The sequence below is a fragment of the Oncorhynchus tshawytscha genome, linkage group LG16 (genome assembly GCF_018296145.1).
Source record: "Oncorhynchus tshawytscha isolate Ot180627B linkage group LG16, Otsh_v2.0, whole genome shotgun sequence".
NCBI classification, from domain to species: Eukaryota; Metazoa; Chordata; class Actinopteri; order Salmoniformes; family Salmonidae; genus Oncorhynchus; species Oncorhynchus tshawytscha.
This window is the reverse complement of record NC_056444.1, coordinates 87,356,824-87,368,844: the sequence shown is the minus strand read 5'-3', so window position 1 is coordinate 87,368,844 and position 12,021 is coordinate 87,356,824. Positions and strand designations below refer to the sequence as shown.

The following is a 12,021-nucleotide window of genomic DNA, read 5'->3' as shown; positions in this document are numbered from 1 at the left end:
TGGAGTTATATCATGTTGGCTACATACTGTGAAGTCAGCTACATAATGTGAGTGTTCATAGTGGAGTTTAATATCCTGACCTAGTGAGACATACATGGAGTAGGTTTAATATCCTGACCTAGTGAGATATACATGGAGGAGGTTTAATATCCTGACCTAGTGAGATATACATGGAGGAGGTTTAATATCCTGACCTAGTGAGATATACATGGAGAAGGTTTAATATCCTGACCTAGTGAGATATACATGGAGGAGGTTTAATATCCTGACCTAGTGAGATATACATGGAGGAGGTTTAATATCCTGACCTAGTGAGATATACATGGAGGAGGTTTAATATCCTGACCTAGTGAGATATACATGGAGGAGGTTTAATATCCTGACCTAGTGAGATATACATGGAGGTTTAATATCCTGACCTAGTGAGATATACATGGAGGAGGTTTAATATCCTGACCTAGTGAGATATACATGGAGGAGGTTTAATATCCTGACCTAGTGAGATATACATGGAGGTTTAATCAAGCTTCTCGTCTTGACTACTTTCTTATGTCATTCTCTCTGGCACCAAAAGTTAAAGTGTTGATAGTTGGCATATATATTACTCTTACAGAATTTCCACGTGGGCGAGGATATTGGACATTTAATCAAAGCCTACTAGATGATAAATTGTTCATAACTAGGACAGAAAAATGTATAACTGACTTTTTCAGACATAACATTAGGTACAGCAGATCCCCTTATTGTATGGGACACTTTTAAATGTGCCTTTAGAGGCCATGCAATTCAGTACTCATCTAAACTCAGCAAAAAAAGAAACGTCCTCTCACTGTCAACTGCGTTTATTTTCAGCAAACTTGACGTGTAAATATTTGTATGAACATAAGATTCAACAACTGAGACATAAACTGAACAAGTTCCACAGAAATGTGACTAAATGAAATGGAATAATGTGTGTCTGAACAAAGGGGGTATCAAAATCAAAGTAACAGTCAGTATCTGGTGTGGCCACCAGCTGCATTAAGTACTGCAGTGCATCTCCTCCTCATGGACTGCACCAGATTTGCCAGTTCTTGCTGTGAGATTTTTCCCCACTCTTCCACCAAGGCACTTGCAAGTTCCCAGAAATTTCTGGGGGAAATGGCCCTAGCCCTCACCCTCTGATCCAACAGTTCCCAGGCGTGCTGAATGTGATTGAAATCCGGGCTCTTTGCTGGCCATAGCAGAACACTGACATTCCTGTCTTTCAGAAAATCACGCACAGAACGAGCAGTATGGCTGGTGGCATTGTCATGCTGGAGGGTCATGTCAGGATGAGCCTGCAGGAAGGGTACCACATGAGGGAGGAGGATGTCTTCCCTGTAACGCACAGCGTTGAGATTGCCTGCAATGACAACAAGCTCAGTTCGATGATGCTGTCACACACCACCCCAGACCATGATGGACTCTACACCTCCAAATCGATCCCGCTCCAGAATACAGGCCTTGGTGTAACGTTCATTCCTTCGATGATAAATGCGAGTCCGACCATCACCCCTGGTGAGAAAAAAACTTGACTCGTCAGTGAAGAGCACTTATTGCCAGTCCTGTCTGGTCCAGCGACGGTGGGTTTGCATCCATAGGCTACGTTGTTGCCGGTGATGTCTGGTGAGAACCTGCCTTACAACAGGCCTACAAGCCCTCAGTCCAGCCTCTCTCAGCCTATTAGGGACAGTCTGAGCACTGATGGAGGGATTGTGAGTTCCTGGTGTAACTTGGACAGTTGTTGTTGCCATCCTATACCTGTCCCGCAGGTGTGATGTACGGATGTACCGATCCTGTGCAGGTGTTATGTGGTCTGCCACTGCGAGGACGATTAGCTGTCTGTCCTATCTCCCTGTAGCGCTGTCTTAGGCGTCTCACAGTACGGACATTGCAATTTAATTCCCTGGCCACATCTGCAGTCCTCATGGCTCCTTGCAGCATGCCTAAGGCACGTTCACACCGATGAGCAGAGACCCTTGGCATCTTTCTAATGGTGTTTTTCAGAGTCAGTAGAAAGGCCTCTTTAGTGTCCTAAGTTTTCATATATTTGACCTTAATTGCCTATCGTCTGTAAGCTGTTAGTGTCTTAATAACCGTTCCACAGGTGCATGTTCATTAATTGTTTATGGTTCATTGAACAAGCATGGCAAACAGTGTTTAAACCCTTTACAATGAAGATCTGTGAAGTTATTTGGATTTTTACGAATTATCTTTGAAAGATAGGGTCCTGAAAAGGGAACTTTTCTTTTTTTGCTGAGTTTACTTGTAACACCACAAAAAGGTTTTAAAAAATTTAAAGAACCTGACCAAGTAAATAGACCAGAAACGCTTCTGTAGGCCGTTTCGTCGTCGTTGGCTACCACCTCTCTGTAGGCCGTTTCGTCGTCATTGGCTACCACCTCTCTGTAGGCCGTTTCGTCGTCGTTGGATACCACCTCTCTGTAGGCAGTTTCGTCGTTGTTGGCTACCACCTCTCTGTAGGCCATTTCGTTGTCGTTGGCTAAAAAAACAGTGTTTAACCTTTCTAGCGGAAACTCTTGACAACATTCCGCTGAAAAGGCAATCCAAAAATATTTTTTAGGAATATGTAACTATCACACAAGTCCAATACAGCAAATGAAAGATAAACATCTTGTTAATCTACCCATCGTGTCCGATTTCAAAAAGGCTTTACAGCGAAAGCACAACATATGAATATGTTAGGTCAGAGCCAAGTCAAAAAAACACACAGCCATCTTTCCAGACAAATATAGGAGTCACAAAAGGCAGAAATATAGATAAAATTAATCACTAACCTTTGATTATCTTCATCAGATGGCACTCATAGGACATCATGTTACACAATACATCTTTGTTTTGTTCGATGATGTGCATATTTATATCAAAGAATCTCAGTATACGTTGGCGCTTTACGTGCATTAATGTTTTGATTCCAAAACATCTGGTGATTTTATAGAAATACTATAAACATTGATAAAAGATACAACTGTTATTCACAGAATTAAAGATAGACTTCTCCTTAATGCAACCGCTGTGTCAGATTTTTTTTTTTACTTCACGGAAAAAGTTTAATCTGAGTACGGCACTCAGAGCACAATCCAGCCAAAGAAATATCCACCATGTTGGAGTCAACAGAAGTTAGAAATAACATTATAAATATTCACTTACCTTTGATGATCTTCATCAGAAGGCACTCCCAGGAATCCCAGTTCGACAATAAATTACTGATTTGACTTTGTGACTGATTTGTTCCATAAAGTCCAATAGCCACTTGTTGTTAGCGTGTTCAGCCCAGTAATCAATCTTCATGAGGCACGAGCACTTCGTCCAGACAAAAACTCTAAAAGTTCCGTTACAGGTCGTAGAAACATTTCAAGCGATGTGCGGAATCAATCTTTCGGAAGTTTTTAAAATAAATCATCAATAAGGTTCCAACCGGAGAATTCCATTGTCGGAAGAAAAGCACTGGAAAGAGAGCTAACTCTGTCGGGAGTGCGCGTCACGAGCCTGAGACACTCTGCCAGACCACTGACTCAAACAGCTCTCATGAGCCCCTCATTTATAGTAGAACCCTGAAACAAGTTTCTAAAGATGGTTGACATCTAGTGGAAGCCTTAGGAAGTGCAACTTGACCCTGTAGACACTGTGTTTTCGGTAGGCCAAGCTTTGAAAAACTACAAACCTCAGATTTTCAATGTCCTGGTTGGATTTTTCTCAGGTTTTCGTCTGCCATATGAGTTATGTTATACTCACAGACATTATTCAAACAGTTTTAGAAACTTCAGAGTGTTTTCTATCCAATACTAATAATAATATGCATATATTAGCATCTGGGGCAGAGTAGGAGGCAGTTCACTCTGGGCACACTATTCATCCAAAAGTGAAAATGCTGCCCCCTATCTCAGAAATTAAACCCTTTACAATGAAGATCTGTGAAGTTATTTGGATTTTTACTAATTATCTTTGAAAGACTGGGTCCTGAAAAGGGGATGTTTATTTTTTTGAGTATATGTCTCACTCTCTTCTTGACAAAAAAAGAATACAAAAAAATTACAAAGAAAGATCTAATCCTGTCCCCAGTAGTAACATCATAATGACTAGTCTTGTCGCCAGTAATAACACCATAATGACTAGTCCTGTCCCCTGTAATAACATCATAATGACTAGTCCTGTCCCCAGTAATAACATCATAATGACTAGTCCTGTCCCCAGTAATAACACCATAATGACTAGTCCTGTCCCCAGTAGTAACTCATCATAATGACTAGTCCTGTCCCCAGTAATAACATCATAATGACTAGTCCTGTCCCCAGTAGTAACTCATCATAATGACTAGTCCTGTCCCCAGTAATAACACCATAATGACTAGTCCTGTCCCCAGTAGTAACTCATCATAATGACTAGTCCTGTCCCCAGTAATAACATCATAATGACTAGTCCTGTCCCCAGTAATAGCATCATAATGACTAGTCCTGTCCCCAGTAATAACATCATAATGACTAGTCCTGTCCCCAGTAATAACATCATAATGACTAGTCCTGTCCCCAGTAATAACATCATAATGACTAGTCCCCAGTAATAACATCATAATAACTAGTCCTGTCCCCAGTAGTAACTCATCATAATGACTAGTCCTGTCCCCAGTAATAACTCATCATAATGACTAGTCCTGTCCCCAGTAGTAACATCATAATGACTAGTCCTGTCCCCAGTAGTAACTCATCATAATGACTAGTCCTGTCCCCAGTAATAACATCATAATGACTAGTCCTGTCCCCAGTAATAACATCATAATGACTAGTCCTGTCCCCAGTAATAACATCATAATGACTAGTCCCCAGTAATAACATCATAATGACTAGTCCTGTCCCCAGTAGTAACTCATCATAATGACTAGTCCTGTCCCCAGTAATAACTCATCATAATGACTAGTCCTGTCCCCAGTAGTAACATCATAATGACTAGTCCTGTCCCCAGTAGTAACTCATCATAATGACTTGTCCTGTCTCCAGTAATAACATCATAATGACTAGTCCTGTCCCCAGTAGTAACATCATAATGACTAGTCCTGTCCCCAGTAGTAACATCATAATGACTAGTCCTGTCCCCAGTAGTAACATCATAATGACTAGTCCTGTCCCCAGTAGTAACATCATAATGACTAGTCCTGTCCCCAGTAGTAACTCATCATAATGACTAGTCCTGTCCCCAGTAATAACTCATCATAATGACTAGTCCTGTCCCCAGTAATAACTCATCATAATGACTAGTCCTGTCCCCAGTAATAACTCATCATAATGACTAGTCCTGTCCCCAGTAATAACTCATCATAATGACTAGTCCTGTCCCCAGTAGTAACTCATCATAATGACTAGTCCTGTCCCCAGTAATAACTCATCATAATGACTAGTCCTGTCCCCAGTAATAACTCATCATAATGACTAGTCCTGTCCCCAGTAATAACTCATCATAATGACTAGTCCTGTCCCCAGTAGTAACTCATCATAATGACTAGTCCTGTCCCCAGTAATAACATCATAATGACTAGTCCTGTCCCCAGTAGTAACATCATAATGACTAGTCCTGTCCCCAGTAGTAACTCATCATAATGACTAGTCCTGTCCCCAGTAATAACATCATAATGACTAGTCCTGTCCCCAGTAGTAACATCATAATGACTAGTCCTGTCCCCAGTAATAACATCATAATGACTAGTCCTGTCCCCAGTAATAACATCATAATGACTAGTCCTGTCCCCAGTAATAACATCATAATGACTAGTCCTGTCCCCAGTAATAACATCATAATGACTAGTCCTGTCCCCAGTAATAACATCATAATGACTAGTCCTGTCCCCAGTAATAACACCATAATGACTTGTCCTGTCCCCAGTAATAACATCATAATGACTAGTCCTGTCCCCAGTAATAACATCATAATGACTAGTCCTGTCCGCAGTTGTAACTTATCATTATTAGTACAAATATCAGTTACTTAAATTTATGTAAAGTTTGAGAATGACTTCTGCAAATGTGTCTGATGGAAATGATCTTTGCATATCATGTTTTGTCTCTGTTCTCAATCTCTCTCAGTCTGTCGGGGAATCCTCCGTTCTACGACGAGACAGAAGAAGAGAACACAGACCTTCACAACCGAATCATCTTCTGTCGTATCATAGCTGGGGAGTTTGAGTTTGACGCTCCTTACTGGGACGACATCTCTGTTCCAGGTACACAACTCCGAAGAAGAAAAAAATGACTTCTTACTGTGGTACCTGTCTTTAATGCACCAACACGGAAGTCCCTGATAGCTGCTTTACCTGTCAACTCTGTAGAAGAAACCGTTTTTACCTGCCAGAACTGACTGAGATATACAGGTTGTCTTCGCTGTGTTCCTTAGTTCCGCAATTAGTCGCTCTGGATGAGACGAGTGTCTGCTAAATCAGCAACTCCGGTCCTCCAGTACCACCAACAGCCCAACTCAGTCCTCCAGTCCCCCCAACAGCCCAACTCCAGTCCTCCAGTCCCCCAACAGCCCAACTCCAGTCCTCCAGACCCCCAACAGCCCAACCCCAGTCCTCCAGTCCCCCAACAGCCCAACTCCAGTCCTCCAGTCCCCCAACAGCCCAACTCCAGTCCTCCAGTCCCCCAACAGCCCAACTCCAGTCCTCCAGACCCCCAACAGCCCAACCCCAGTCCTCCAGTCCCCCCAACAGCCCAACTCCAGTCCTCCAGTCCCCCAACAGCCCAACTCCAGTCCCCCAACAGCCCAACCCCAGTCCTCCAGTCCCCCAACAGCCCAACCCCAGTCCTCCAGTCCCCCAACAGCCCAACTCCAGTCCTCCAGTCCCCCAACAGCCCAACCCTAGTCCTCCAGTCCCCCCAACAGCCCAACTCCAGTCCTCCAGTCCCCCAACAGCCCAACTCCAGTCCTCCAGTACCCCCAACAGCCCAACTCCAGTCCTCCGGTACCACCAACAGCCCAACTCCAGTCCTCCAGTCCCCCAACAGCCCAACTCCAGTCCTCCAGTACCCCCAACAGCCCTCCTCCAGTACCCCCAACAGCCCAACTCCGGTCCTCCAGTACCCCCAACAGCCCAACTCCAGTCCTCCAGTACCTCCAACAGCCCAACTCCGGTCCTCCAGTACCCCCAACAGCCCAACTCCGGTCCTCCAGTACCCCCAACAGCCTAACTCCGGTCCTCCAGTACCCCCAACAGCCCAACTCCAGTCCTCCAGTACCCCCAACAGCCCAACTCCAGTACCCCCAACAGCCCAACTCCAGTACCCCCAACAGCCCAACTCCAGTACCCCCAACAGCACAACTCCGGTACCCCCAACAGCCCAACTCCGGAGGACCAGGGTTGGAAACCCCTGTTATAAATTACCAAAATGTTAAATGTAGAGACAGCCACTAGAGGGGGTAATGTAGAGACAACCACTAGAGGGGGTAATGTAAAGACAACCACTAGAGGGCGTAATGTAGAGACAACCACTAGATGGGGTAATGTAGTGCATGTCTCTAGAGGGGGTAATGTAGTGCAGGTCCAATTGAGGGGCTAATGTTGAAAACCACTAGAGGGGGTAATGTAAAGACAACCACTAGAGGGTGTAATGTTGAAAACCACTAGAGGGGGTAATGTAGAGAAAACCACTAGAGGGGGTAATGTTGAAAACCACTAGAGGGGGTAATGTAGAGACAACCACTAGAAGGGGTAATGTAAAGACAACCACTAGAGGGGGTAATGTAAAGACAACCACTAGAGGGGGTAGTGTAGAGACAACCACTAGAGGGGCTAATGTTGAAAACCACTAGAGGGGGTAATGTAAAGACAACCACTAGAGGGTGTAATGTTGAAAACCACTAGAGGGGGTAATGTAGAGAAAACCACTAGAGGGGGTAATGTTGAAAACCACTAGAGAGGGTAATGTAGAGACAACCACTAGAGGGGGTAATGTAGAGACAACCACTAGAGGGGGTAATGTAAAGACAACCACTAGAGGGGGTAATGTAAAGACAACCACTAGAGGGGGTAGTGTAGAGACAACCACTAGAGGGGGTAATGTTGAGAACCACTAGAGGGGGTAATGTAGAGACAACCACTAGATGGGGAAATGTAGAGACAACCACTAGAGGGGGTAATGTAGTGCAGGTCCACTAGAGGGGGTAATGTAGTGTAGGTCCACTGGAGGGGGTAATGTAGTGCAGGTCCACTAGAAGGGGGTAATGAGGCACATGTCTGCTAGAGGGGGTAATGCAGTGCAGGCCCATTAGAGGGGGTAATGTAGTGCAGGTCCACTAGAGGGGAGTAATGAGGCGCAGGTCTGCTAGAGGGGGTAATGCAGTGCAGGCCCACTAGAGGGGGTAATGTAGTGCATGTCCACTAGAGGGGGTAATGCAGTGCAGGTCCGCTAGAGGGGGTAATGTAATGCAGGTCCACTAGAGGGGGTAATGTAGTGCCTGTCCACTAGATGGGGGTAATGTAGTGCAGGTCCACTAGAGGGAGGTAATGTAGTGCAGGTCCACTAGAGGGGGAAATTTAGTGCAGGTCCACTAGAGGGGGTAATGTAATGCAGGTCCACTAGAGGGGGCAATGCAGTGCAGGTCTACTAGAGGGGGTAATGTAGTGCAGGTCCACTAGAGGGGGTAATGTAGTGCAGGTCCACTAGAGGGGGTAATGTGGTGCAGGTCCACTAGAGGGGGTAATGTAGTGCAGGTCCACTAGAGGGGGTAATTTAATGCAGGTCCACTAGAGGGGGTAATGAGGTGCAGGTCCACTAGAGGGGGTGATGTGGTGCAGGTCCACTAGAGGGGGTAATGTAGTTCAGGGTAATGTAATGCAGGTCCACTAGAGGGGGTAATGTAGTGCCTGTCCACTAGAGGGGGTAATGTAGTGCAGGTCCACTAGAGGGAGGTAATGTAGTGCAGGTCCACTAGAGGGGGAAATTTAGTGCAGGTCCACTAGAGGGGGTAATGTAATGCAGGTCCACTAGAGGGGGCAATGCAGTGCAGGTCTACTAGAGGGGGTAATGTAGTGCAGGTCCACTAGAGGGGGTAATGTGGTGCAGGTCCACTAGAGGGGGTAATGTGTATTTAATGCAGGTCCACTAGAGGGGGTAATGAGTGCAGGTCCACTAGAGGGGGTGATTTAATGCAGGTCCACTAGAGGGGGTAATGAGGTGCAGGTCCACTAGAGGGGGTGATGTGGTGCAGGTCCACTAGAGGGGGTAATGTAGTGCAGGTCCACTAGAGGGGGAATGTAGTGCATGTCCACTAGAGGGGGTAATGTAGTGCAGGTCCACTAGAGGAGGGGAATGTAGTGCATGTCCACTAGAGAGGGTAATGTAGTGCATGTCCACTAGAGGGGGTAATGTAGTGCATGTCCACTAGAGGGGGTAATGCAGTGCAGGTCCACTAGAGGGGGGTAATGAGGTGCAGGTCCACTAGAGGGGGTGATGCAGTGCAGGTCCACCAGAGGGGGTAATGTAGTGCATGTCCACTAGAGGGGGTAATGTTGTGCAGGTCCACTAGAGGGGGTAATGTAATGCAGGTCCACTAGAGGGGGTAATGTAGTGTCTGTCCACTAGAGGGGGGTAATGTAGTGCAGGTCCACTAGAGGGGGTAATGTAATGCAGGTCCACTAGAGGGGGATAATGCAGTGCAGGTCCACTAGAGGGGAGTAATGTAGTGCAGGTCCACTAAAGGGGGTAATGTAGTGCAGGTCCACTAGAGGGGGATAATGAGGTGCAGGTCCACTAGAGGGGGTAATGTGGTGCAGGTCCACTAGAGGGGGTAATGTAGTGCAGGTCCACTAGATGGGGTAATGTAATGCAGGTCCAGTAGAGGGGGGTAATGTAGTGCAGGTCCACTAGAGGGGGTAATGTAATGCAGGTCCACTAGAGGGGGTAATGTAGTGCAGGTCCACTAGAGGGGTAATGCAGTGCAGGCCCACTAGAGGGGGTAATGTAGTGCAGGTCCACTAGAGTGGGTAATGTAGTGTAGGTCCACTAGTGAGGGTAATGTAATGCAGGTCCACTAGAGGGGCTAATGTAGTGCATGTTCACTAGGGGGTAATGTAGTGCATGTCCACTAGAGGGGGTTAATGTAGTGCAGGTCCACTAGAGGGGGTAATGCAGTGCAGGTCCACTACAGGGGGTAATGAGGTGCAGGTCCGCTAGAGGCGGTAATGCAGTGCAGGTCCACCAGAGGGGGTAATGTAGTGCAGGTCCACTAGAGGGGGTAATGTAGTGCATGTTCACTAGAGAGGGTAATGTAGTGCAGGCCCATTACAGAGGGTAATGTAGTACATGTCCACTAGAGGGGGGTAATGTAGTGCAGGTCCACCAGTGAGGGTAATGTAGCGCATGTCCACCAGAGAGGGGAATGTAGTGCATGTCCACTAGAAAGGGTAATGTAGTGCAGGTCCACTAGAGGGGGGTAATGTAGTGCAGGTACATAACAACGACTTACTGTACTGCTCATCCTCTCTCTCCCTCTCAGCTAAGGAGTTGGTGTGTAGACTGATGGAGGTGGACCAGATGCTGAGAATCACAGCTACAGATGCTCTCGTACACAAGTGGTGAGCACACACACACACTAACACACACACACACACACACACACACTAACACACACTCACACACTAACAGAGACACACACACACTAACACACACACTAACACACACTCACACACTAACACACACACACACACACACTAACAGAGACACACTAACAGAGACACACACACACACACTAACACACACACACACTAACACACACACACACTAACAGAGACACACACACACACTAACAGAGACACACACACACACTAACAGAGACACACACACAGAACACACACACTCTAACAGAGACACACACACACTCTAACAGAGACACACACACACACTATTTAGTAGACAGTCTCGTCATGAAAACATAAGACACTCTGCTTCCCACACACACACTAACACAGACACACACACTAACACAGACACACACACACTAACAGAGACACACTAACAGAGACACACTAACACAGACACACACACACACTAACACAGACACACTAACACACACACACACTAACAGTAGACAGACTAACGTCATGAAAACATAAGACACTAACTGCTTCACACACACACACTAACACAGACACACACACTAACACAGACACACACACTAACACAGACACACAGAGACACACTAACAGAGACACACTAACAGAGACACACACACACACTAACACAGACACACACACACACACACAGTAACAGAGTCACACTAACATGAAAACATAAGACACTAACAGAGACACACACACCCTAACAGAGACACACTAACAGAGACACACACACACACTAACACAGACACACACACACTAACAGAGACACACTAACAGAGACACACACACACACTAACAGAGACACACACACACACACTAATTTAGTAACAGAGTCACACATGAAAACTAACAGAGACACACTAACCCACACACACACTAACACAGACACACTAACACACACTAACACAGACACACACACACTAACAGAGACACACTAACAGAGACACACACACACACTAACACAGACACACTAACACAGACACACACACACACTAACAGAGACACACTAACAGAGACACACACACACACTAACACAGACACACACACACACTAACAGAGACACACTAACAGAGACACACACACACACTAACAGAGACACACTAACAGACACACACACACACTAACAGACACACACACACACTAACACAGAGACACACTAACAGAGACACACACACACACTAACAGAGACAACACAGACACACACACACACTAACAGAGACACACTAAACAGAGACACACTAACAGACACACACACACACACTAACACACACACACACACACACTAACAGAGACACACTAACAGAGACACACTAACAGAGACACACTAACAGAGACACACTAACAGAGACACACTAACAGAGACACACTAACACAGA

The 12,021-nt window shown here is 45.7% G+C and overlaps 1 protein-coding gene across 1 annotated transcript in view; it reads left to right on the top strand.

The window, feature by feature from the left end:
- Nucleotides 1-12,021, top strand: part of camkvl (CaM kinase-like vesicle-associated, like) — a 115,354-nt gene that overhangs the window by 85,795 nt on the left and 17,538 nt on the right. The window contains exons 8-9 of the mRNA XM_042299962.1: nucleotides 6,117-6,253; nucleotides 10,525-10,603. Coding sequence (XP_042155896.1) covers nucleotides 6,117-6,253; nucleotides 10,525-10,603 — 216 coding nt within the window. The remainder of the gene's footprint in view (nucleotides 1-6,116; nucleotides 6,254-10,524; nucleotides 10,604-12,021) is intronic.